General features: G+C 40.5%; 1 protein-coding gene across 1 annotated transcript in view; it reads left to right on the plus strand.

Moving 5' to 3' along the window:
• The first annotated feature begins 12,202 nt into the window (after nt 1-12,202).
• vwdel (von Willebrand factor D and EGF domains-like) overlaps nt 12,203-26,762 on the plus strand; it is a 105,753-nt gene continuing 91,193 nt past the window's right edge. The window contains 1 exon segment of the mRNA XM_042346975.1: nt 12,203-12,331. Within this exon segment, the coding sequence (XP_042202909.1) occupies nt 12,253-12,331 (79 nt within the window). The 5' untranslated portion in view covers nt 12,203-12,252.

The following is a 26,762-nucleotide window of genomic DNA, read 5'->3' on the forward strand; positions in this document are numbered from 1 at the left end:
AGCCAATTATCAATTGAGACGAAACAAACACTTTTTTATTGAAGTGTGAAAAAATAGAAAATTGAAGAGTGTCTCTCTTGGATAAACTGCAGCTCCAATAATGATTTTGAGAGTATATTTATCTGGTGAAATTTATACAAGTTAAATTCTTCACAGCAATTTGATCCCACAGTGGCTTCATTTTTCGTATTATCAGGAAATCAGATGTTAGCAGAGGCTGGACTATAATGAGTAGTCAGATTACATTGAGCAATAGAACAAAAGATATTTTATTAAAGACCTGGAGGACAAATTTGCAGGGCCATGGGGAGAGAGCGGGGGAGTGGGATTCATTTGGACAGCTCTTTTAAAGAACCGGCACAGACACAATGGGCTGAATGGCCTCCTTCTGTGCTATATGATTCTATGATTCTATGACTTGTTTTGAAATTTTGAAATCATAAATCACAGAACAGAAGTTTCAATTAATGCATCAAATTTGGCTTGCGATTGCTGTACAATAGATTGCCCCCCCCAATACCATCCCCATCACCCATACATTTAACATAGTCACACTTGCTATGAAGACAGTATAGACAAAGGAAGGTGAACAGATAATCTAGAGTTAGTTTCTTTACACAGTGGGTAATGAATATGGAACAGAATCCCTGAGAGCCCACAGAAACTTAAGCAGTCTTGCATATAAATTAGGCATGTTTTATGATATATCAACACAAACATTCTCCAAAAAAAGCTGAGCTTCAGAATACTTCATTGATTATTCTGCTCAACACCCTAATGATTTCCTTTGTTACTTTTATTCCCCATTGTTTTGCAATCCACTGCATAAATTGTGTTTTACTGCTTTGTGTGTTGATTTAGAAAATGAGAAGACACAGTTAATTTCCACTGTAAGGATTCTGACTTTAAATAACCTTTTACTGAATCCCTTTCACTAAGTCTTACTTAAACACAGACTTGTACTCCTCGATGGGTCAGTTGATGAAATCTATGCACAACTGCTCTGTAAGGACCTAGGTTCAATCTGCACGGTCCATGATGGGTTAGCTGATCTCAATTTGGACAGTAGTAGGGACATTACACAATAGCTGGATAAAGCATCCTAGTTCAAGTGAGAGGAAACATGATAAACCAGACTATCTATCCTGTGAACACTGCTTAAAATACCCTCAAGCATGGTGATGGGTTTCTGCACGTGTCAGACACCCAGCTGACCAAAATAAAGGTGTGCATGTGAAGGTTGGGTAATGACAGGATCTGGCTTGACAGTGACTCCCACTCTCCTGCTTAGATACCCTTTGACAGACAGCTCAAACATAAAGAATGATTGTGTGGGTGAGACACCAAATGGTGACAGGCGCCTATGAAACCAACCCCCCGCCTGAGTCAACACCTTCAGTAAAACGGGGGAGGGAGAGGGGAGATAAACTATCTGCATTGGTGCATTAGCATATAGCAGCATTAAACTTTTTTAAAGGGGTGGGTCTTCACAAGTTTTCAAGGCAAATCATTTTAAGGAGTGATACACTTAATTGGAGTCATTTCAAGAGAATATTTAACATCAATTAACCTTAGGGAGCTTACTATTTGGAAGTATAAATGATACTTCAGAATAAGGGTGAAAACACATACGGAAAGCATCAATTATGAACCCTAAATATTTATTCATAAAATTGATAATTGTTGCATCCGCAACAGATAGGATAGCATGAGATTTTGATTGTCGCAGGCGTCTGCCTTTCATTAGCTAAAATAAACAGGGTGCGATGGGTCTTGCTTGACCTATGCTGGAGAAGAAATACTGTGCGTCTCTAATGTCACTTTCACAAAGTGGTGGTTGAGTGCTCTGACTGCCTGAGGCTAACGCTGAATTAGAAAAACATGCTTATGATACACTGTTGAACTGCCTGCTAGAGAGGAGAGACAAGGAAATGTCTGTCCCTGATGAATGATGCCTCTTGAGGTGTTTGATCTTCACAGGCTTCAAGAACCTGGTTTCTGGTCTTTCTAATAGCAGCTGTTCATAATACTATTAGTCCCGTCACAGGAGGAAAAATGGAAGTGATCGTCTTGCCTACGTGACATCCATCTGCCTGTCTGGATACAAACACGAAACTTAACTTAAAAATGTCCCAAGCTGTGACTATTAGCAGTCACAACAACAACAACTTGCATTTATATAACACCCTTCATGATGGACGGCGTCGTGGAGCACTTTACGAGCTCGCTAGCATGCAACAATAATATTTTGTTTTGTCTTCCGTTTAAATGTTACATAGGGAGACTCCTAATGAAATGTTGCAGGCCAGCACTCTTTTTATCTAAAGTTTTAATTTTCCGCAAAAAATTCTCTACAAGTTCTACCCATCACTGAAAACCTACCCACATAATAACCTACAAATGCCTAATGTGATATTAAATAAACATTATAAGAGATCTCTTCTCATCCACTCTGAATCTGTCCCAAACAGAGTTTGATGGACTCTGTGTGTAAGAATCCATAAATAGGGATTCACCAAGTCAAAACATGCTTCATTAAACTTCAACCCGAATTTAGTGACTCCATTCCCATGCTTAGAGTTATTTTCATGGATAGGTATGTTGTGAACTACAGGTGCATAAAATCTACAAACTGTAACTCACCAGCTGGATAATCTTCAAAATGTTTTTCATTCACAAGTGACTGTTCTGGGACTATCTGTGCTTCTAGTTCTAAAATTTGACCTGGGTAACTATATTTATTAAATTAAAATTGCTGTTTTAAGAAATTGATCTGAAATAAGAATGTGATCTTCTTCTAACCTTCAAAACAGAACAGATGGAACTTCTCTTCATAAAGTTATACAGAAATGCTTTCTTTACAATAATGGTTATTAAATGTGTTGATGTGTTCAAGATGAAAGAGGAGCTTCTTAGCACCGTTATCAACCACAAAAAATTAAATGTGTCTGTACTGGTAACCAAATGCATACAATAACGACCTTGGCAACCTCACTGATACAATGGCCAACAGGATTTTTAAAAAATATTGTGACCATTTGTGGAGTCCTGAAGTCTTTCTAAGCTCTCTGAGACGCTACCCTATGTGGAGGGTACTATATAAGTGCAAGTTGTTGTTGTTTCCTCGCAAGGGTTCAAGAGGACGAGAGGACCCGGGTTCGAATCCTGCGGTGGGGCGGGGGGTGGGGGGCGGGTGCAAAACCTTAGGCAAGATTATTCTACAAGCCTCTATTTACCTATCGATCCACTTTACAGTATATTCTGTGAAGCGCTTTGAGACGTCTTGAAGACTTGATAAGGTGCTATATCAAATGCAAGGATTATTATTAAGTAGGAACCCGGTTGATAATCAGTTGGTGGATCACTTTCGGAGGGTAATGATCCCTTCAAAGAAAATAAAAAATTCACTCAATCCATAACTGTTTGCGGGACACTGCTGTTTGCAATTGGCTGTCGCATTTCGGCCACAAAATCTACAGTCAATTCACTATACAGTATATTCTGTGGTGCTCTTTGAAATGTCTCGACACTGTGATAAGGTGCTATTTAAAACGCAAGTATTATTATTATTATTATTTTTCTAATTTTCACCCACTTGCATAAGCCTTTCTCTTCCTGGTCTGGATCCCCCTTTCTGGGGGTGTGGTTGCACAGATGCTGCTTGCTCTCTGGTATCTATTGTTACTGTGTGAGGCTTGGCTCTAGAGAGCAACACAGCCAAGGATGACTTCTCCTCATACAGCTTCACCGCCGCACCCCCCCCCACCTCCCCCCCCCCCCCCCCCCCACACACACACACAGTAAAGCGATCAGGAGCAGAAACCCTATCTAGTCTTCCAAGCCAAATCTCCCCATGCAACCTTGGCTGAGCCCTACAAACTCAGCACGGATTTGAATCAACGAACAACTGGTCTATAAGCTGCAGCTCTATCAAATGCAAGTTGTTTCTGTTGTTATATTTGTTGTTGTGGAATCCTGTAGCTCTGTGGTTAGAGCACTCGCTTTGCAAGCGAGAGACCTGAGTTCAATTCCAGGCAGGGCGAAACCTTGGGCAAGTTTCCTTACTCCACACACCTAATAATAATCCCTCCAAAACAAAACAATAATAAATTGGTCATTTTCAATCTACGACTGTTTGTGGGACATTGCTGTGCGCAATTGGCTGCCGCGTTCGCCCACAAATATACAGTCAATTCACTTTACAGTGTATTCTGTGAAGCGCTTTGGGACGTCCTCCCGACATGTAAAGCGCTATATCAAATGCAAGGATTATTATTGTTATTATTATTATTATTGTTGCACCATCAAGTCTGTCCACTGTTGGAAATTTTTACAGGATACCTTTCGAAGATTTAGATTCTGTAAATTGAATAATATTAAAGTAGTTTGTACTAATAGAGGAAAATAAATAACTACACAGCACTGAAATGGCACTATAAAGCTGTTGGTTTTCCAAAATCCCTGAATCTCATCAATAGCAGTCACAATACAAATTTCACATTAATAGTTTTTTTTAACCAACACACAAGCATAGCTTAACCAGAACTAGAATTTAAACTACCAGAGCTGTTTAAAAAAATTCTTTACTCCCTGATTGATTAACAGAGACCGTCCAATGATTTAAATTCAGGAACACGAGGATAAATAAATAAAGAGCTTGTCACACAGCATACAAGGTGACCTGCTAGTAAATGAACAGATCAGGGTGCAACTGTGCTCTTTAAGTACTAATGTCCACCTTCTTGCAATCCTCATCATTTAAACCTGTCGCTGGGGAATGTGGAAACCAAATATCTCACATATTTTATTCTGTTATGGGCTCCTGTTAAATGCATTGTCAGATCTTCCTGAAGCACACAAAACGTAAGTCTGAAAAATAAAAAGACTGACAAAAACAGATGATCCGGGGCATTATGGTTTTCTGTTTTTATTAATTGGTGCCATTCTTTGCCATAATTCTTTAACTAAACCATAATTGTCCCATTTAATCACTTTCCAGAGGTTGATGCAGTTTTCACCGGGAGCAACTCTTTCAAACAGACAATTATATTGGGGGTGGAATTTCAGGGCCTGTTCTCTTTCACCACTGTTACTTTCCGTAATGATGAATGAGCCTGAGATTACTTGTTTGTTAGCTTTGAAGTGAATATGAAACCTATAAGTGGATGGAAACCCAATCATGGTTTATGTATAGGATTCTAATGCTGATGTAAGGGAAATGGAACAATTGATTACTGACCATTGTAACAATTGTGTTAGCACTCTCGCCTCTACGTCAGACGGTTGGGGGCTTGAAACCTCATGATGGGACTTTAAACTCACATGTCTAGGCTGATACTCCAATGTGTTGCTGGGGTGTGCTGCATTGTTGGAGGTGCTCTCCTTTGGATGAGACATTAAACTGTTGTGCAGTGGACATTGACGATCCCATAGCACTATACAAACAGAGAGGGGAGTTTCTCCTGGTGTCTTGACCACCAAACCCCCAGATAAAATTCATCATTCTACTTCAAGGCTCTCTGTGGGACATTCCTGTGTGCAAAATTACCTGTCATTCAGAACTCTGCAGCTCGTGTAATGTCCCGCACCAGGCTTCGGGACCACATCACTCCCACCCTCGCTCGCCTCCACTGGCTCCCCATCCCCCAGAGGATTGATTTCAAGATCCTCATCCTCACCTACAAGGCCATTCACGGCCTTGCTCCCTCCTACCTCTCTGACCTACTATCCCCCTACCTACCTGCCCGTACCCTCCGTTCCTCTGGCTCCGGTCTGCTCCACGTCCCCCGCCCCAATCGCCCTACCATCGGTGGTCGGGCTTTCAGCCTCTCAGCCCCTAGGCTCTGGAACTCTATCCCCCAGTGGCTTCGCCTTGCCTCCTCCCTTTCCTCCTTCAAGGCCGGTCTCAAAACCTTTCTCTTTGACCGAGCCTTCAGCTCCCCTCTCGACTCTCTTCCCCCTCCTCGCTCCCTCTCTTCCCTCCCCTCACCCTGACCATTTCCCTCCTCCTCGCTCCCTCCCTCCCTTCCCTCCCTTCACCCTGACCATTTCCCCCCCTGCTCGTTCATGACCCAACTGTGCAGCGCCTTGGGACGTCCTCCTGAGGTGAAAGGCGCTTTATAAATGGAATCTTGTTGTTGTTGTTGTTGTTGTCGTGTATGCCTACAAAATATGCAGTCACTATATTTTACAATAAATCCTGTGAAGTGCTGTGAGATGTTCTCCTGACATGAAAAACACTACATCAAATGCAAGGAACATTATTATTATTACTAAGCATTGGAACAATTATAAAGACATGAAAGTGACATTGTTCAGCCTTTGTGAGTTTCGACATTTGTTCAGTGTGAAAATGCGAAAGTACTAAGTAGCACAGTCCAGAATGTGATGAAAAACTTCAAATATGACTTGATGTTCCCTCCCCTAAAATTATAGCTTAAGTTGCGTCTGTCAAATTTCATGCTAAAAATGTAGAATGCGGGGTGAAAAATGTCACTAGTGAAGTAATAATAATAATAATAATCCTTGCATTTGATATAGCGCTTTTCACGTCGGGAGGATGTCCCAAAGTGCTTCACAGAACACACTGTAAAGTGAATTGACTGTATATATTTGTGGGCGAACGCGGCAGCCAATTGCACACAGCAATGTCCCACAAACAGTCGTAGATTGAAAATGACCAATTTATTATTGTTTTGGTTTTGGAGGGATTATTATTAGGAGTGTGGAGTAAGGAAACTTGCCCAAGTTTTCGCCCTCTGCCTGGAATTGAACTTAGGTCTCTCGCTTGCAAAGCGAGTGCTCTAACCACTGAGCTACAGGACTCCGTATATTATCATATTATTGAAAATTGTGGCCATAGTAGTCCAAAGACTGTCTGTGGTTCTGAGCTCTGCTTGATGTCGACACAGTTGTTTCCCTGAAGCAGATTTGAAGCCATTGAGCACCAGTGTTTTTGTTGCCTGGATTTTAGTGCCACTTCACAGGATACTAACTTAGTTATAGGGGACATAGTGTTTTGTTCTCTGGTCTTTTTATTCCACACAAAGCGTTTTTTGCAAATATAACATATCACTGCGAATCACAATGAGCTGCTCCTGTCCCTTTGTGAATATCACAAATTAGACCTGATATTCGCTGTAGTTTGTGCCAGAATTAAAGCAACTCGATGAGACAAAAGGTCTCTGGTGTGCTTAGCATTGACTATCATCCTAAATTGCAAAAAGTGAAAAATCTTACCTGGATCTACAGTTCCGAGAGTGTATGTACCTTACAACCAGTAAATAGCATTAGTCGTTATGTGGAATCAATTGCTACTGGATCACAAAAACTGGTTCCAAGTGTGGAGGCCAATTGTTCCACAACAGAGTCTGAGTTTTCAATTTGAAACACTTCATCTATTTGTAGACATATTGCATTACATTGAAAATGTGCAAAGAAAAGCTTAGATGTATTAGATTAGATGTAGCTTATAGAATTGATTTATTCCTTATAGAGTACCAAATGAATCAGCCAGATGTCTGGCACACACATTATATCACCTACACCTTGGAAAAATTTGCTGCATCTGGAATGGAATGCGTATGCTCTCCCCCTGGAGGGGCGCACTTTGGTTACCTAATTCTTGAGAGTATCTGGTGTGGATTGGCAAGAGCCAAGACTTGGGGACCCCAAAATGTATGTTGGGGGTATTGCTAGATTTATAGAATCACATAGCTCATCAATGAGAGCACTGTCTTGGACTACGCTATCTATTAGAACTTTGGCTTTCAAGGTTAACAGAAACCAAAGGACCCTTGCCCCAATGACTAGTCTATCCCTCCAAGTCCTCCTGGTTGGTATGTCATCAGAATTGCCTGTAGCACTGCAGACCTGCCTGTCTCAGGAACTGGATTACCGAGACCGCCACAGAGGGTTGACTCAATCTTGACATTATGTTGCTAAACATGTCACCTTGGAGGCAGTTCAGCTCCAAGCTGACCCCACAGACTCCATTTTCCCCCTTTCCCCCAAGGAGACTAGTTACTAGTTGACATTGTTAAAAGAGAAGGAAACAATCTAGCGGTTAGAGCACTCGCCTTGCAGGCAAGAGATCTGGGTTCCATTCTCAGCACGGCGAAATGTTGGCATGCTTCCTTATTCCACATGCCTCTGTTTACCTAGGAGTAAGTAGGAACCCAGTTGTTAGTCGATGGGCGGATCACTTTTTCAACAGTAATAATTCCTTCAAAAATATAATAATAATAAAAATTGGTCACTCAATCTACAACTATTTGTGAGACGCTGCTGTGCACAATGGCTGCCGTGTTTCGCCCACAATATAGCCAATTTACCTTACAGTATATTCTGTGAAGCGCTTTGAGAAGTTTAGAAAACGTGATATCAAATGCAAGGATTATTATTATTAAACTCAGGTGGGATAGCAGGAGTAATGCTACAACTGGATTTAGTGCCACAACACTAAGATGGGGAAATATCAGACAACTTCCCCTTTGGATTCCTATTCATTGGCTCTTAACATACACAGTGTGTATGTTAAGAGCCAGTGAATAGTGTGTTGTTGTTGATGCCACAGGTCCAAAATGTATCATGGTTATAGTAATAAGAACATACAATACAATATAAAATTACATTTGTAACGTGCCTTTCACGTTGGGAGGACGTCCCTAGGCATTGGACAGTCAGGGATTTGGCCCCAAAAATGCCTTATGATTTAATATAATGCAAAATTTGGATTTTTTAAATGAATTCCTGGTTTGGAAGCTGAATTTCCAAAGTTCTTTTTAACCTGGTTGACTTTTAAGAATTTTCTGCAGAATGTTATCACTAAGATTATGAGAAAGTTGGAGTCTCACTAGTGGGATTAGATGGTTCAAGTGGATAAACACACTAGTGCAGAGGTCTTGGCTATTGAACATAATACAAAACAGGAGAACATAATAGTAAATATTTTTTTTTGTGTGGTTATCACAGCAATTTTCAATAAATAGTTAGGGTTCAAGTAATAATAATTCTTGCATTTGATATGGTGCCTTATCACATCATCAAAACATTTCAAAGTACCCCAAAGTATTTACTGTAAAGTGTAGTGACTATATTTGGAGGTAAAGACAACTGCCAATTTTAATTATGTAACATAGATATATAAATAGATGCTTCATCCAATCTGCTACTAAACCATGCATATCTGCAGGAAGGTCCCAGTTTCAATCTGTCAGTGTTGTTTTCCCTTCACGCTGTAGCACCTTCCCATCTCTGTGATCTTCTCTTGCCAACTCTTCTGTTTGCACCTCCCCCTTGACAAACTAAATTCTGCTGCATGTTCCCTGTCCTCTATTCTCCAACATTAGCAGCTAAATCTCACCTAAAAAACTACCTCTATCAGCACGCTGATAGACACCTTCCATTCCATTGTTTGGCATCTGACACCATCGCTGTGAAGTCCGGCTCTGAGACATCCTACATGAAGGGTGCTATATAAATGCAATAATAATAATAATAATAATAATCCTTGCATTTGATATAGCGCTTTTCACGTCGGGAGGACGTCCCAAAGCGCTTCACAGAACACACTGTAAAGTGAATTGACTGTATATTTGTGGGCGAACGCGGCAGCCAATTGCGCACAGCAATGTCCCACAAACAGTCGTAGATTGAAAATGACCAATTTAATTATTGTTTTTGGTTTTTTGGAGGGATTATTTTTAGGCGTGTGGAGTAAGGAAACTTGCCCAAGGTTTCTCCCTGCCTGGAATTGAACTCAGGTCTCTCACTTGCAAAGCGAGTGCTCTAACCACTGAGCTACAGGACTCCAAATGCAAGTTCTTGTGGTTGAACCATAGGAGTGTAGGATGTACGGAGGCGAATAAGGCAGGAAGAGACCGAATAAATCGGATAGATGGGGCCTGACCCCAACCGGAGCCGCTCCTATGCTAGCTGCGCTGACATCAGCGCTAAATCCAACAAGCTAGAGTCCCACCCTCCACAGAGGCTGACATCAGTAGTGCTCACCATGTAGAAGAGCGTCCCCGCAAAAAATGCAACGTGTAAGAATAAAATGTCTGTATTGGGATACAGCAAACAGAATGTAACTGAAGATGTTAGTGCAGTTGTGTTTTGTTGGGATTTTTGTTGTACCAAATATTACATTTTCAAATAAGTATATATTTTCAAAATAAGGGGATAAATAGGGAGGGACATGACTATGAAGAGATTTTGAATGTAGTTGTTTTGCTGGGAGCTTATGGAGCTTGGAAGAAGAGCATAACAACAACAACTTGCATTTATATTGCACCCTCCATGCCAGCAGTGTCTCAGAGCATTTGACAATGGTGGAGCTCGAGTCCGAGCCAGGGGGAGGTTGGAAGCTGACTGGAAGCGCAGTCGAAGAGGAAGGTCTTCAGGCGGAACCTGAAAAGGGGAAGGAGTGCGCGAGGCAAAGGGGTTGAGGGAGGAAGTTCCAAGAAGGTATGGCTGCCGATGGTGGAGCGGAGGATTCGGGGGACACGGAGATGGCTGGATCCAGTAGAGCGGAGGCAACGGGTACTGCTGCGTGGTGAGAGGAGGTTAGACAGATAGGGGGGTGTCAAGGAATGGAGGCATTTAAACGCTGAAAGAGAAATGGATGTGTAAAGCCTATTGTGGGAGAGAACATAAGTTGCAGAGTTTTGAATCAATTCACGTGTATGAAGAGTGGATCTAGGGCTGCCAGCAAGAATTGTTGGCAATGGTTATCCTTGAGATGATAAAAGCATGAATGACTTTGCAGGAAACTGGGCACTTTGAGCAACATCATGCTGTCACTAACATTTTTAAAAATTGTAAGGAAAGTGGTGGTAATTATCTTATCACTGGTAGGTCTACCAACCTCTCTGGGAAGAGTACAATGCAGCCTGTTCTTGTTTTGTTACTCGGTCTTCACTTTGTGAGCTTGTCAAGCTCAATAAACATACTGACACTCACCTGCATCATCATCAAAAGAAGACATTATAATAATCCTTAAATTTGATAAAACATTTTTCACATCTGGAGGACATCTTAAAGCACTTCACAGGATTCACTATAATGTGGAGTGATTCTGAATTGTGTAGGCAAAGGGGGCAGTCAATTTGCACACAGCAATGTCCCACAAATAGCCACGAAGTGAATAACAAATTTTATCTGGGGGATTGATATATATTAAAAAAATGCATTTGTAAGTCCGGTTATCAGTCTTAACTCACAAAATACAGTCAATCTATTTTACAACAACAACAAAATTACATTTATCTAGCTCCTTTCACGTCGGGAGGACGTCCCAAGTTATCGACTTTACAGTGTATTGTGTATCTGTCAAATGTTATGAAATTACCGTATATCCTGTGAAATTTTTTTCTTTTGCTACCTCATCTGAACAAAGGTTTCTGCATTAACTGTGTATCAATTAATGCAGTATATCTTAAAAGCTCCGAGACACTGTCCTGCGTGAAGGGCGCTATATAAATGCAAGTGCTTTGAGAGGTCTCGACGAGTGATAAGGTGCTATATCACATGCAAGGATTATTATATTATCCTGATTATTCCTACAAATGAACCACGGCGCTGGGAAAAAAAGATTTCGAGGCGATGCATTTGTGCACTGTTCCCAATCCCCAAGCTGGGGCACTGAGTACTTCATCTCATCTAAAGACATGGGTAAAGTCATCAGAGAAATTCAGGTTTAAACTTGATATGAAAAAAAAATGATCACAGTACCCAAAGCCCACTAGAATTACAAAGCACACAGGAGGCTGGGGGAAAAGCAGTAAGTTTAAAGGGAATAATGGGAGTGGGTGGTGGGGGATTTGCATCACTGATTAAATAGCCAGGCAACCACTGAAGGGCGCCCCCCTCCTGCTACCTTGATACTGTGCTCAGAGCAGCAGCATCAGCCCTCCACAAAGCTGCACTGTCCGCCAGCTCAGCTCACAACACAACACAACACAACCCAGCAGCTCACCCACCCACCCACCCACCCACTCACTCACTCACTCACTCAGCCAGAGTCCTGCAGGAGCCACAGGCACAGCCACAGCACAGCACAGGGGACACTGCGCTGCACACCCAACCAGCTGCCTTCATCCACTGCATTGCTTCCCTGAAGCTAATGCAAGACAAGTCAAACTTTTTGTTTTATTTCTCTCTCTCTCCCTGTGTGTGTGTGTGTGTGTGTGTTTCTGTGTGGGGGTGAGATTGCCCTCTGGACTTGAACAACATAACCTGATCTCAATGGCAATGGCACAGAGAGCACTCAGGGGATGGTACATGTTGTGGACTGTGATGCTGTGTCTCCACGATGCTCCCTGTCAGTTGGGTAAGTTTGTGTTGTTTTTTTTGTGTGTGGGGGGGTCCCTGCCGCATATTACAAGCTACAAATGCAGATGATATGAACCTGTAATGCAGTGCTAGGTTTGGTAATGTTCAGCTGTTTTGTTGCAATTATTGTTCAATTTCTTTTAAGTAAATATTCTTTTAACCAATTGTGTTGCAATGATGGTTAGCTGGACTCTGGGACTTGTTTTATTAGGCAAATAATTTCTAATTTGAGGAAGCTGCCTGTGTTTTAAGAGAGTTCAACACATCGTCATGTCAAGTTTTGCATCAAGTGCAAAGAGTTGTTTGTAGGATGTGTATTTTTTCTGAAACAAATAACCATTTCCTTTCCTTGAACGTGTGAAGGTTTTCTTGAGTTAAACACAAGTCACAGATTGACTGACATGCTTGCTGTTCACTAGCAGGTTCTATTTCAGTCGTGTTCTTTCAAATCGATGCACCATGATAACCACCAGTCTCTGAAATTCATTCAAATTGTGCACAAAGACTGAGATCATCAATTCACTGCTGTGTCACATGAAAGAATGAATATAAAACATCATATTAGAAGCAACGTTTCAGTATTTGTATGCATGCCACTGCTCATTCTGTAGTTTTCTCTCCCTCTGTGGGACACTGTGATTGATCTTGGCGACATCTCCCAATTTCCTGATCTGTTTCACTGTAAGCCCTTAATCAATGAGTGAAAGCCTTTCACTGGGTCCTAGAGCCAGTGTGATCTTCACACACGTTTCCTTCACATAATAATAATAATCCTTGCATTTGATACAGCGCTTTTCACGCCTTCTCGACGTCTCAAAGCGCTTCACAGAATAGACTGTAAAGTGAATTGCCCGTACATTTGTGGGCAAAACGTGGCAGCCAATTGCGCACAGCTGTGTCCCACAAACAGTTGTGGATTGAAAATGACCAATTTATTATTGTTTTGTTTTTTGGAGGGATTATGGAGGGACATGCAGTACTAACCATCGTATTCTCTATGCACAGAACATCTGGATTCATCTGAGGGTGGGAATTGCATTCAAATGGTGGAACTACAGAAAGATGCAGTGTTGAATGCAGCGGATAAAACTGAAGCAAAGGGAATTTGCTTGCCAGTGTTGTATAGTATAATTTGAGGGTAAATTCAGAAAGAAAACAGCAACCTTACTCCCAACAGTTGTAAAGTTGCCTTGCACACCATCAGAGACACTTTAAAGGCAATCTCACACAATTAGTCAGGAGGTGCAGTAGCATTTAATGCTCAAAATTAACAAACAAAACTGCAACTTATATGAGAGGGCTTCTGCTGATAGTTCAAGATTTATAAGTATTTATTGATAAGTGAGCTAAAAACCCAATTTACGGTAGCAAAGAAAACTGGAACATAAGAGATTCAAATGAATTTAAATGTTTGCGGAAAGTATTGCACTTTGGTTCTGTGCACCCAAATTCGCTTTTAATAAACCTGCAGGACATGTTAGGATTTTGGAGCCTCTCCTTTTATGGTGTGACTGATGAGATAATAGTGTAATTGATGTGCCTGCTGCAGTTTTTTTCTTGAAGTCTTACAAAGCACACAATTTTTATGCCTTTTAAGCATTAGCAGCAGTTTTATACAATGTGAGATTTACTACTGGACAGTTGTAGTGCATGTTACATGTCAACAGTTTTCTTCCCAGATGTTACATCTTTGCAAAAACCATTGAAGTTGTTAAAAGACTCAACTTCTGGTTCATGAAACTGACAAGCCTCGAGTAGCCAAGGCAAATCTGTGAGTTTTGGGACTGAGAATTTCTAGGACTTCTGTGGTCATTTATCATCACCCCATCTGGTTTATGTGTAAGCATTCCAATGCTAAACAGAATTTCCCGGCTTTGACTGAAAACAGCCCAATAAAGTTAATTTGCTGTGGGAATCCACAATAGATGGTGCAGGCATTATGTCATTAAAAAAATCATATCAGTGCATTGATCACATTACTTTTGCTTCATAGATAGTCAATATAGTAAACAAAATCTCCCACAAAGAGCATTAAATACAATGTCTTAAGGTGTTGTTTGCAGAGCAAATCTATGTAATGACTTAGGGATACATAACAGTAGTGTAAATGTAAACTGTAAAAATTCGATTAAAGCCAATTATATTATACTCTGCACCTTTAATACTTTCTAATTTCATGTTACTTCTTGAAATGTCTTTGCCAGTTGAAAGATATTGCTGAGATCAACATGCTTTGCGCGCTAAGTGTCTCTTGTTTTCTCATGGGTAAAAGGATCACAAGGCAAAACCAGTAGCACATCTGGCATACTTCTGGATTTATCCTGACTGTTTTACAGGAAAACATATTTATTTTGTCTCATTTCAGTCCACTTTTTCCTTCCTATGACCAGCTTGTTAATTGAGACGTCTCGACCATATGATAAGGTGATTAGTATTATCGTTATAAATCGTGAAAGATTAGAATTCGACAAAACACTTATTGATGAAATATATTAACCTTAGCAACTCCTCAGAAGAACAGAATGGTTGAAAGCAGTTTTTAAAAAAATATCAATTCAAATCATGGCCCAGGGTAAAACCTGGAAGCTTTTGGGCGATGGGGAAGAAAAGTCAATATATTCTAACAACAATAAGTTGCATTTATATAGTGCACTTTACGCAAATAATGTTATGGAGCACTTAACAGCAGCACGGCTTAATGCCCAGCTGGAATGGGGTTGGGTGGGAGGTGGTCCAAAGGCACGATCGAAGAGCAAAGTCTCTTGCTCTTCGATTGGCAAAGAGGGGCAAGACAGACGGATTCAGGCAAGGAGCTCCAGAGATTCTGAACGCACGGTCACCAATTGTGGAGCGGAGAGGATGAGGGAAGTACAGCAGACTTTTGTAGTTGAGCAAAAGCAGTGGGTAAAGGATTGGGGTGTGAGCAGCTTGGAGAGTTAGGGAGGTGCCAGGGCATGAAGAGATTTGAAGGTGAAAGTGAGGATCTTGAAATCAATCCGATCTGCGTCAGGGAGCCAGTGGAGCCTGGCAAGAACTGGGATGATGGGGTGCAGAGCCGTGAAGACACGGAAGGCAGAGTTTTGAATAATTGGAACCATGATAATGGAGCTGGGGGAACTGGCAAGGAGTGTATTAGACGAATTGAGATGGGAGGTGACAATAATTATAATAATAATCATAATCCTTGCATTTGATATAGCACCTTATCACATCTTTGAGACAACAACAATAAAATGACATTTGTATAGCGCCTTTCACATCGGGAGGACGTACCAAGGCGCTGGACAGTCAGTGTTTTGGACCAGAGCTGGGGATTGAGATTGGGGAGGGTTGAGGGCAGGTAGGGGGGATGGAGCGTGATTGAAAGCATGGTCAAAGAGATGTCTCAAAGTGCTTCACAAAATATACTGTAAAGTGAATTGACTGTTTTGTGGGCGAAACGCGGCAAAAGCATTAATCAGAATTTCAGCAGCATTTGAAGTTAGAGTAACAGCAAGACGGTCTCCTACTTATTGCATAATTGACCAAAATCCAAAAAGTACAGTAGAAAGTCTTATAAAAGCCAAGAAGTTGTCTGACTCCCATCAGGAAGGAGATATGTTCGGTCTCCCACTGGGAAAAAGGTGCCCTTTTATAGACTTGCCAGCTCTTCTACAAGTCCTGTGTCAAAGGTGGCTTCCTGCAGAGGGAGGGGAAAGGTAATTCAGAGTTTTCAATGAAAAAAAAGGTAACACTTAGATAACATAGGAAACGAGACCATCTATGAGTAACACAGAAATGTCAGAAAGATGGTGGACCAGAAGGGTACCACGGTATTTGAATGCTAACTTTCAGAACAATCAGTTTACAAATGTAATACTGTAATAATAATCCTTGCATATGGTATAGCAAAGTTCACATTGGGAGGATATCTCAAAGCGCTTCATAGCATTCACTGTGAAGTGGAGTGCCCAACTGTGCACAGCAATGTCCCACAAACAGTGATGAAACACATGACTATTTTTGTATTTGAGGGCATGTTGGCCTCGACACATATTTTCGAGTAGTGCTATGGGATCTTTAATGCCTCGCTTAACATCTCATCAGAAGAAATTAGGTATAAGCTTGCCAAATGATAAACCTATATGTTTCAACCAGAATAAGTTATTTTTAATGAAGAAAGCTATAGCACGTCACATTTGTTGCTGCGTGACATGACCGACAGAATACCTCTATAGCAATGGGAGTTTTATGATTTAATCGCTTTTCAATTTGAACAGATTAAGATTAGACCTGAGGGTTTGCAACCCTGGTCAGAATCATTTGAGTCTTAAGCTTCCTTGTGACTTGTATCTTTATTTCATCCACAATATGATGCAGGAATTAATTTTAATTAATTTTAATGGGGACGGGATTGAGGAGAAGTTAAATCCTGTTTCCAGAACCAAAGTGTCATCCAAAAAAAGTGAGAATTTGGATATATTTGTTCAGATTTTTAATGTAGCATATGTGCTGTGTGAAAAATGTTGTCTATATTTCAATTGATGTACATGCTGAATTATGGGCTCATTAAGGTTACGGATGTTGTTGGGAATAGAACACTTTCCTGTTTTGGCACTTGGTGTTGCCATCGAGCACTTCTATGTCAGGAACAGCACAGTTAGCTTCAGAATAAAGCTCCCTTCACTTTAATAATAAAAGTATTAAAAATCCTTACATTGATACAGCACCTTTCACGTCAGGAGGATGCCTCAAAGCGCTTCATAGTATAAACTGTAGTATTGTGAACGTATTATGTAGGCAAACAATTTGTACACAGCGATGTCCCACAAACAGCCATGAAGTGAATGACCAGTTTTATTTAGGGGATTGGTGGCCAGGACACCGGGAAAAACTCCCTTCTCTTTTTGAATAGTGCCATGAAATTTTTAATGTCCACCTGAACAGGCAGATGGGCACCTAAGTTTAACAGCTCATCTGATCTGCAGTATTCTGCCAGCATTGCACTGGACTGTTCATCTTAGGCTACATGAGCTCAAAATCCTGACGTGGACTTGAGCCCACAACTTTCTCACTCAGAGGCGAGAGTTCTATCAACGGAGCCAGGCTGACTCAGTTTGACCTGAACTTTAACATCCTATCCGTCACTAATTCATAAATGGTCATGACCTCGATGATGCAAATTTACATAAGGATTTTCCTATTAGAATTTGACAATGCCATGTTCAGTAAATATACTGATCTTGAGAGGATCACCCCTATGTCCTTTAGTTCCAGGTTCAGAAGAGCACCTTAAATCAAGCACTGTGATATTTCTATTTTCACACCAGCGCTTTCTGAGTTAAATTATTGGCAGATTAGGAGCAGGCTTGTGCTGCAACTAGGTGGGTAACTAGGTATTCATTTCTTACAGAAACATTGCAGCCACCAGAGAGCAGATCCTGATCCAAGCAACCTGGATTGAATTTGAACCAGTCTCTCGGAAGATCAATAGACAGAGTGCTAACTTGCTTTGTAATCCAGTTGCATTCTCCAATAACATGTACAACAGTATTCAGATCACGCATTTTAGAGGGAGCGATGCTTTACTTTCAGTTTATTTTATTATCAAATCAGTTGAGTATAATAAGTGAGTATAATTGGTTACAAATCAATTGAGTATAATAATATTAGTGATTACATTTGTGGATGAACGCAGCAGCCAATTTGCACACAGCAAAGACCCATTAACAGCCATGATGTAAATAATAATAATAATCCTTGCATTATCGCATCTTCACAATGTCTCAAGGCACTTCACAGAAAATATTGTAAAATTAATTGACAGTGTATTTTGTGGGCGAAATGCTGCAGCCAACAGCGCAGTGACCCACAAACAATCGTGACCAAATTTGTTTTGAAGGATTATTGCCCCTAGAAAGCGATCTGGCAATTGACTAACAACAGGGTTCCTATTTACTACTAGGTAAACAGAGACGTGTGGAGTAAGGAAACTTGCCTAAGCTTTTGTCCCGCACTGGAATCGAACCCGAGTCCTCTTGTTCTCAGCCGAGCGTGCTGATCACGATGCTATGGGACTCCAAATTGAGTCAAGTATTGACTTTGCCAACAGTAGCAACAATTTACTAAAAGAAGACTAACGATGGAATGAGTTTGTTGCAAACATTTGTTTCTCCATCCAAATTGAATGAATATATAAAACAACCAAACATCTGATTCACATTTCATACACACTAGCACTATCTTATTCCATCACCTTCTGAATTATACAATACAACAAGATTGTCCGTACTCCTAAATATGGTGAAGCTTTTTTAATTTACTGAGTGTCAAGAGTTTGCACTGCCTGTTTCTAAACTGTTGGTATCTCAAAGGCCATTGCTCTTGTTCAGTTAATCATGTTGCTTGATTGCATTTCATGTAATCGTTATGTCTTTGATGCCAATCTGGTCAGATTATTTATTTGTTTGCCTCAGAAGTCAGAATGCTCTGATAATTCCAGTTACTTAGAGTGACTAATGCGGAAGTTTGCCACATTTCATCTGTATTCTATCAGCAGATGACATGTTTCATCTGTTCATTTGATCAACAGAGCATTCTAGTTGCTAGTTGTGATTCTTTAACAAGCTTCATTGAACCAACTATTCACACATTGGATTTTATACTGATTGCTAAAAGGAGTGATCTTTTCAAATTGTCTTCAATTCATATTTGCCATTATTACATTGCCAATGTAAAGATTGCTTTACTTAGTGACCAGCTATACTTAGTGATAACTGCCTCCTGCTCACTCACTCCACTCAACCCAGATACTTGTGCATTTGTGCACATCTGCAAACAAGGAGAACTGTGCCATATTTATCCTGCAGTGTACAAGCAGCTCTGCAGTCTCCTGAGATTGCCAATATAATGGATTCTGTTCTGTTTACGCTGCTGTCGTAATCTATAACAATAGCAGCAACATGGAATTAATTCTGTATATGTTGCTCCACTGAAACCCTGTTATTTCCAAAGTCACAAGTTCTGGCTTTATTTTCTGGTTGCTGACCTTGTCTGTTGTGCGGGGACAATGATACATTGCTGGCCTGGCTAAGCTGTTAAGACTGTCTGTGGCTGGAAGATAATGGTAGGTGAGCAAAAGTGAAGGTAACAGCTTTGATGCATTCAGTAAAGCTGCCGCCAGAGGAAGAATAGAAACTCACCTCTGGACACAGTGGGTGTTGCCTCTGGAGGGTAGTTCCGCCTCATTAACATCACAGTACAGCCGCCAAAACCAGAGCTATGTGGGTTGGAAATTAAGTAATGCTTGAGTTCAGAAGAAGTCGAATACCATGAGCAATATTTAGTGAAGAACTATTGAATTGACATGTGAGATACACCAGCAGGAGTGCCAGCATCAGCATGGATACAAATGCTAGTTGGAGTGTTATGGTGCTGGCCACTGGCATCACAATAAAAATGCAAACGTGCTGAGGCTCAGTGGTGATGTTTGTTACTCATGATTCCTGTTACTCATGCTCTTTGTTTCTCATTCGCCTTGTTACTCGTGCTCTTTGTTACTCCTTGTTATTCATGGACTTTGTTCCTCATGCTCATTGTTACTTAAGCTCCTGATACTTTTGCTCTTTATCACTTGTGCTCTTGGTTACTCATGCTCTTTGTTACACGTTATGCCCGCTTTTTGGTACGCATGCTCCTTGTTATTTGTGCTGTTTGTTATTCCTGCTACATGTTACTCCAGTGTTTGGCCTGCTACCATTAAAACCATCAATGAATTCACATAGAGCTTTACACTATCCTATGAAGTACATGTGATCGAGGTCACAATACCACAATGGTTTATCCGTGTTAACCAGGATAGATCAAAACATTCCCTGTGTCTTCTAGTACCTTTTTATCTAGGTCTAGGAGAGCACAGTTAAAAACGACATTAGATCTGATATCTTTATTTACAGAGGTGAAAGTTCAAAGCAAGCCAAATAATTGACACCTAAAATAAAAGAGATAAGTTGGAGAAAGGATGACAGAGGAAATATTTGTGGGCACTTTTTCCTGAATTTTTCAAAGTACTGAGACCTGTTGCCAAGGTAACCTTTAGCTTGATGCTATTATATCTTCACCAGTATGTAAGGTCAGAGTGGCTCACAGTGACTGACAATGAAGAGATGTGAAAATGGGCAGCGAAATTTGCTTCTTTCACAGTTAAAGGTTAAAGTTAATTTAAAAAAAAGGTATTGGAGGATAAGCGGTATTGATGTGATAATTATCACATTACTGCATTTTCACACTTTATGGTAAAACATACCTGCTTCAAAATGAGCAAAACAATATCTCAGTGCTCTAAGTCACTATGAAAGAAATTGTTAGACCTTCACATGAGGGAGAGAGTAAGGAATGGGTGGAGACTCATGTGCAGTATAAACACTGACATGGACTGGTTGTGCCTATTGGGGTCTTTCCGTGCTGTATATTCTTTGTATAACCAAATGTACTGTGGCTCCAAATAAGAGCGAATCTCCAATAAACCTGCTTATAACAATTGTACAGCTAATAGCACTGTATGTAAATTACAGTTATGCCTGCTTTCCTAAGTAATGGTTAAATGAGATACAGTGCATGACTTGGATCATTAATTGCTCATGATTTATTTTACAATCTTTTCAATCCTGGAGGCGACTACAATCTGTGGTATTGTGATATATGTTTTTTTTCCCCCCCCGGGTAACCATCTGGTACTCCTGGTAAAAGTTCACAATGTACAACAGTTTAAAACTGTGCAGCGCCTTGGGACGTCCTCCCGACGTGAAAGGCGCTCAATAAATGTAATCTTGTTGTTGTTGTTGTAAAACTGTTCACAAATAAAAAAATATTCATTTACTCCATGGCTGTTTGTGGGTCGTTGCTGTGCCCAAATTGGCTGCCTCATTTGCTTATTAATTTTACACTAATTTTACACGAACAGCTACCCTCCTTAAACTGTACCAGTTACACTGGGCATCCTTTACAGGAAGTGATAGAAGTGTATCATCCACGTGATACAGCACTTTTTTTAAATGCAAGAATGATCAAATGCAAGGGCAAGCATTATAAGTTATAATGGCTAATATGTTGCAACTCTTAAATTACCTACAAAGAAATCCACAAGGCTATCCTTTGTAATGTTTTGAAAAGACTATTGTGTATATATGAAGATAACAGTCTCTCCTCAAATCGACCTCTGCTGTCGTTTCCTCCCCATGTAGACCACCCTTACAGTTATGTCTTTGCAAAGGCACTAGACATTTATATTTCTGAAAGCTGTCACATGGCTATAGTATCTGCCTCCTCCTTATGGGTTTACCTCCAGTCATGTCTTCAGGTGCATTGGTATGTCAGGACCTCTTAAAGTACTGATAATAATGTTGAAATGTGAGCTTAAAGTCTTTTGGAGATGTACTAAAAATAAATGCCCTTTATTGTCACTTTTAGAGCTGCTCACAGGATATTTTTTTACTGTCCTGAATGTGGGTTAAACAAAACTCACAAATCCGCTCACCCTTTGACTGTTTGTCTGACAAAATTCCCCCTACCCCTTGAAATTAAAGCTAAGTCACTTAAAATCAAAATCAGAAAACATTCCTTCACTGAGAACTGTGAGAATTTAGAAGTCTGGGGAAGCCCCCAGAGGGCTATGGATGCAAAATTGATTTGGGTGCTTTTGAATGAGACTGATAGGTACTTGGAAAATACGGGTATTAAGGGATACAATAAAAGCAGGGAAATGGGAGTAAAGGATTTGGATGTATCCAATAAAATGGCAGAACAGGCTCACATAGTAAATGGCCTAATCCTTTTCCTATGTTACCATGCTCCTAACCACGTTTGATAAGTTATATTTTAAATTATGCAATTTTTCAAGGCTCTGCAGCATGATCCTGTTAAAATCATATGTCAGCTTCATAAGGCTACAATTAATCTGTATTTATGTATCAATGTGGTATTAATGGAAGGATGCAATCAGCCTTCCAGAACCTTGCGCAGTTCATCAGTCTTAGTAATAACAACAACTTGCATTTATATAGCGCCCTTCACGTGGGATAGCGTCCTGGAGCGCTTAGTGATAATGAGTGCTGACAGTCTGTTTGACCACAGGGCTGTAAGCACCAGATCCAAACCCATTCTTATTCTCACCTGAAGTCCTTAAGTAAACATTTTCCAGCAGAGCCCAGAGAATCGTGATCAGCAACACGTACCCTGTCTGATTTCCCACCAAACCTTCTATTTTCCACAGACGTTAAGGTGAATTACAGGATTCCCACTGTTGCCAATATCCAGATAACCCAGCACAAGTCAAATCTTTGACTTTCTGCTCTTCGTGGCTCAGTTCTACATTTGACAGTCCCTTTACCCATGGCACAATTGATGACACTGTGAATCTTAATGTAATTATTTTTCCTTTTCACCGTCTGCACATTATTAGTGAGGTTGGAATACTTAATGCAGATCATATTGCAATACACACACAAATTCCATTGCTGTTAGTAATAGGAAGTGGGTGCCCTGCAAAAGAATTTCTTGCTATTCCTTTGCCGTATATTAAGGACAATTTATTCGCTCTCTTAAAATGGAAAGATGATCAAGAATATCACAGGAAAACCATGTAACATTTGTTACTAAAAAATAATAAATCATTTAGTTATCTAAAAATATATAAGGAGTATATGCAAACCATCCTCACATTACCTTGTGGAGTCCTGTAGCTCAGTGGTTGAGCACTCGCTTTGCAAGCTAGAGACCTGAGTTCAATTCCAGGCAGGGCGAAACCTTGGGCAAGTTTCCTTACTCCACACGCCTAATAATAATCCCTCCAAAACCAAAAACAATAATAAATTGGTCATTTTCAATCCACGACTGTTTGTGGGACATTGCTGTGCGCAATTGGCTGCCGCGTTCGCCCACAAATATACAGTCAATTCACTTTACAGTGTGTTCTGTGAAGCGCTTTGGGACGTCCTCCCGACGTGAAAAGCGCTATATCAAATGCAAGGATTATTATTATTACTTCTCTTGTATGAAACATATATTTCAATAAACCTGCCAGGATGATAGTGCCTTGTAATATGCTTGGTCAGCGAATGTGACACACATTGCTCATCTTGTGCATAACAGTCATTTTGTCTTAGTTGCCTGCGATGTTCCCCAAGGTTTTTCCCTTCAAGGTAAATTGTCATATTCAAATGCATTCTCTGAAGTCAGAAGCTGATGATCTATTGAGCACAATCTCACTGCTACCATTTCAGAAAAAGAAAACAAAACCCTCAAAAATAAGCAGGTAACTAAACTGTCTTTAATGAAAAGAATGTTTTTTTCAAGAAGTGATTCTTGGTTGCAATATCCAACTGGGTTAAGTTCCTGGATTACCTGCAGCATGTCATAATCCAGTGAATCTTGCTGTTTATGGTGTGACAACACATCACGGGACATTTCACTTCTGAGATGTGTCAGTTGATAACTGGCTGTGGGTGAATATCCATCACATTAATTTTATTCAAAGAATTGTGTCCATAGCTGCTTACAGTGGCCATTAAGTTAGCCGGCAGTGCCTTGGAGCAAACAACCTCAGAGAGGATCTTATAGAGATATGTAAGATTTTAAATGGGATTGATAAAGTAAGCTTAGAACAATACTTTTGGATGCACCGAGATAGTAGAACAAGAGGACACGGATTTAGAGTAGCAAAGGGCAATTTTAGCACAGATCCAGGAAGTATTTCTTAATTAGTGACTGGAACAGGTTTGAGGGCAAGATGCTGGATTCATTTAAGACACAGCTTAATGCTGCAATAGAAGGATAGTAAGATGGGTGCTTTGGAAAGATTAGATCAAATAGGCTGAAAGGCATTCTTCATCAGAATCTCTCTTGTGATCCTATGATCACTTGCTCCCATCATTTCAATGGTGGTTGGGAAATACCATCTTTAACTAAACTTTTGAAGTTATACAAGAGAATGGTTAGGCTGCAGTTGAAGTATTGAATCTTCTTTTGGGCATCTCACCATAGAAAGAGCTTCTAGCCATAGTGAGGATACAGTGGAGATTCACTGGGATGACATATGGTTGAGAGGTTATAATATCGTGGATTGGTTTAAAAAATTAGGACTGTTTTCTTTGGAGTGGATAAAGTTAACAAGGGATTTAATGGAGGTTTTAAAAAATTATGAATGTTTTTGATAATATTAAGTTCCTTTTTTTGGTCAGACAGGTGTGCGAAACATGTGAAAACCTATCACCATCAGTGGGTAAAGACTATTCTCACTGATCGGTGAATCAGCAAAAAGAGGGTATAAATCATGGATTATCTTATCACCACATGAGAAAAGGATAAGCTTTTATTTAGACATAGGGTTGTTATTTTGTAACATGAAATGTCTCACCATAGGTCACTGTTGAAGGTGAATCATTGTTAATATTGAAGAGGGAATTGGATAAATTCTTGAGGAAAATAATATTTAGATATGAAGAAAGAGCAGGTACTAAATAATTAGTGAGGGACCTAGCACGAGCAACAACAACTTGCAATTATATAACACTGTTGGGTGGGGGGGTAGTGTCTGTAAACACTGTATAAATCCAAGGGGTAGTGTCTGTAAACACTGTATAAATCCAAGATTTGGAAGAAAGAAATTAAGAATGAGCTGCAATGGGGGAAACCAGTGTGGAAAGGAGAAATAAAGATAAAGCCTAAGGCAAAATTAAAGCCATCCTCCCCACCATCAGTTGTTGAGATTTCAGCCATTCTGCCTCCACTCTCTGCAGCTTCATCTCACCGTCTCTCCACCTCAACCCCTCCTCACCTCAACACCCCCTCACTTTTAAAGCATGCCTTAAGACTAATCTTTTAGGCCCTGCTTTCAGTCATCCTTCCCCCACTCTTCCTCTTCACGTCCTCCTCCCCCCCCTTCCCCCCCCACCCCCAGCTTGGGCATCCAGTTAGCAGTGTAAAGTGCTTTGAGGTGTTCTTTTGCTGTGAAAGGCGCCTTATAACTGTAAATTGTATTGTATTAAAGTCAGAGAAGAGGAAACAAAGAAGCAATAAGAAGTGTTGGTGCGGGGGGTTAGATGTGGTGGGGGGGAGCGGGGGGTTGGGTCAGATGCCTTGGTTATTATTATTGCATGTGTGACACGATGACCCTGAAGTTAGCCAGATGACCCCTTTGTTTATTAAATGACCCCTAAAATTTGTACTTTTGTGTCACTGCAACCAGACATAAAGACCCTGGAAAGTGCATTCCTGAACCAGAAGAAATTGAGAAGGGTGAGGGGGACACGCAACAAAACAAAGAGGAAATGTGAGGAAACAAATTAACAGCAAAATCCAAAACAAGTTAAAATGGATAGGAGGGAAATAAACCTCCTGTCCTATTTAAAGTGAACATCTCTTTGTACAACTGTTCTTTCTTTTGCTGCTTTTATTGCCCTCTCTTTGTTACTTCCTTTCATTGAGTTAGCAGGATTCCCTTTAAGTAGATCAACTCTGCAGGTGGCTGTTAGATAGCTATCCTTGCTGTTTTTACTGTGTTCTTGGATCCTTCCACAACCACTGTGGGGGAGGGGAGCAGGGGAGGGGGGCATGGAGAAATAAATAGATTTCCTGCTGTGAGGTGGGTGTGATGGCAATTCTCTTTCTGTCCATCAACCCCATTGTCATTGTTATTGCATTTTGGAAATTTTACTCTTATAAGCACATTCACAGTTCTGAAGGTGTTTGGGTCTGTGGGTGAGACTTTAAGCTCTAAACCATTGAAGCTTCAAATGGAAAAGTCTATTATTGTTCCAGTTTCAGTAAAAGGGAATAGTGGGTCAGTAGGCCGCAGAAAGACTCTTGTACTGATATCAAAACAGTAGCTCAATGACTGATGAATGAACAAAAGAGTCAGTGGGTCTGTGTAAATAGTAGGAATAACATGTGTTTTACATAGAGAGTAGTTATGGTCTGGAATGCACTGCCTGAAAGAGTGGTGGAAGCATATTCGACAATAGTTTTCAACAAGGAATTCAATATGAACTCAAAAAGAAAGAATTTCCAGGGCTTTGGTGTAAGAATGGGGGAGTGGGACTTGTTGGTAGTTCTTTCAAAGAGCCGACATAGGTAAGGTTGGCTGAATGGCCTTCTTCTGTGCTGAGAATCATAGATGATTCTCGGTAATCAATTAACTGATCAGTTTATAAAATAGCAGTTCAATAACAGAGAGACTGTTGGGTCCAGAATGTAGCAACTTTGTGGGATTTCTTAAAAACTACATGGAGTTGAGAATAGGGACTTCTTCCAATCATCAGACATGTCAACCAGACCCACGTAAGCTCATCTCCGAACATAGATTGTGGCAGCATGGAATTCCAGCAGGTCTGTGTGACATACTTTCCACAACTGGAGTTATTCTGGTTTATTCCTTCTATGCAGCACAAGTGTTG

Source organism: Callorhinchus milii, unplaced genomic scaffold (genome assembly GCF_018977255.1).
Source record: "Callorhinchus milii isolate IMCB2004 unplaced genomic scaffold, IMCB_Cmil_1.0 Scaffold2, whole genome shotgun sequence".
Lineage (NCBI taxonomy): Eukaryota > Metazoa > Chordata > Chondrichthyes > Chimaeriformes > Callorhinchidae > Callorhinchus > Callorhinchus milii.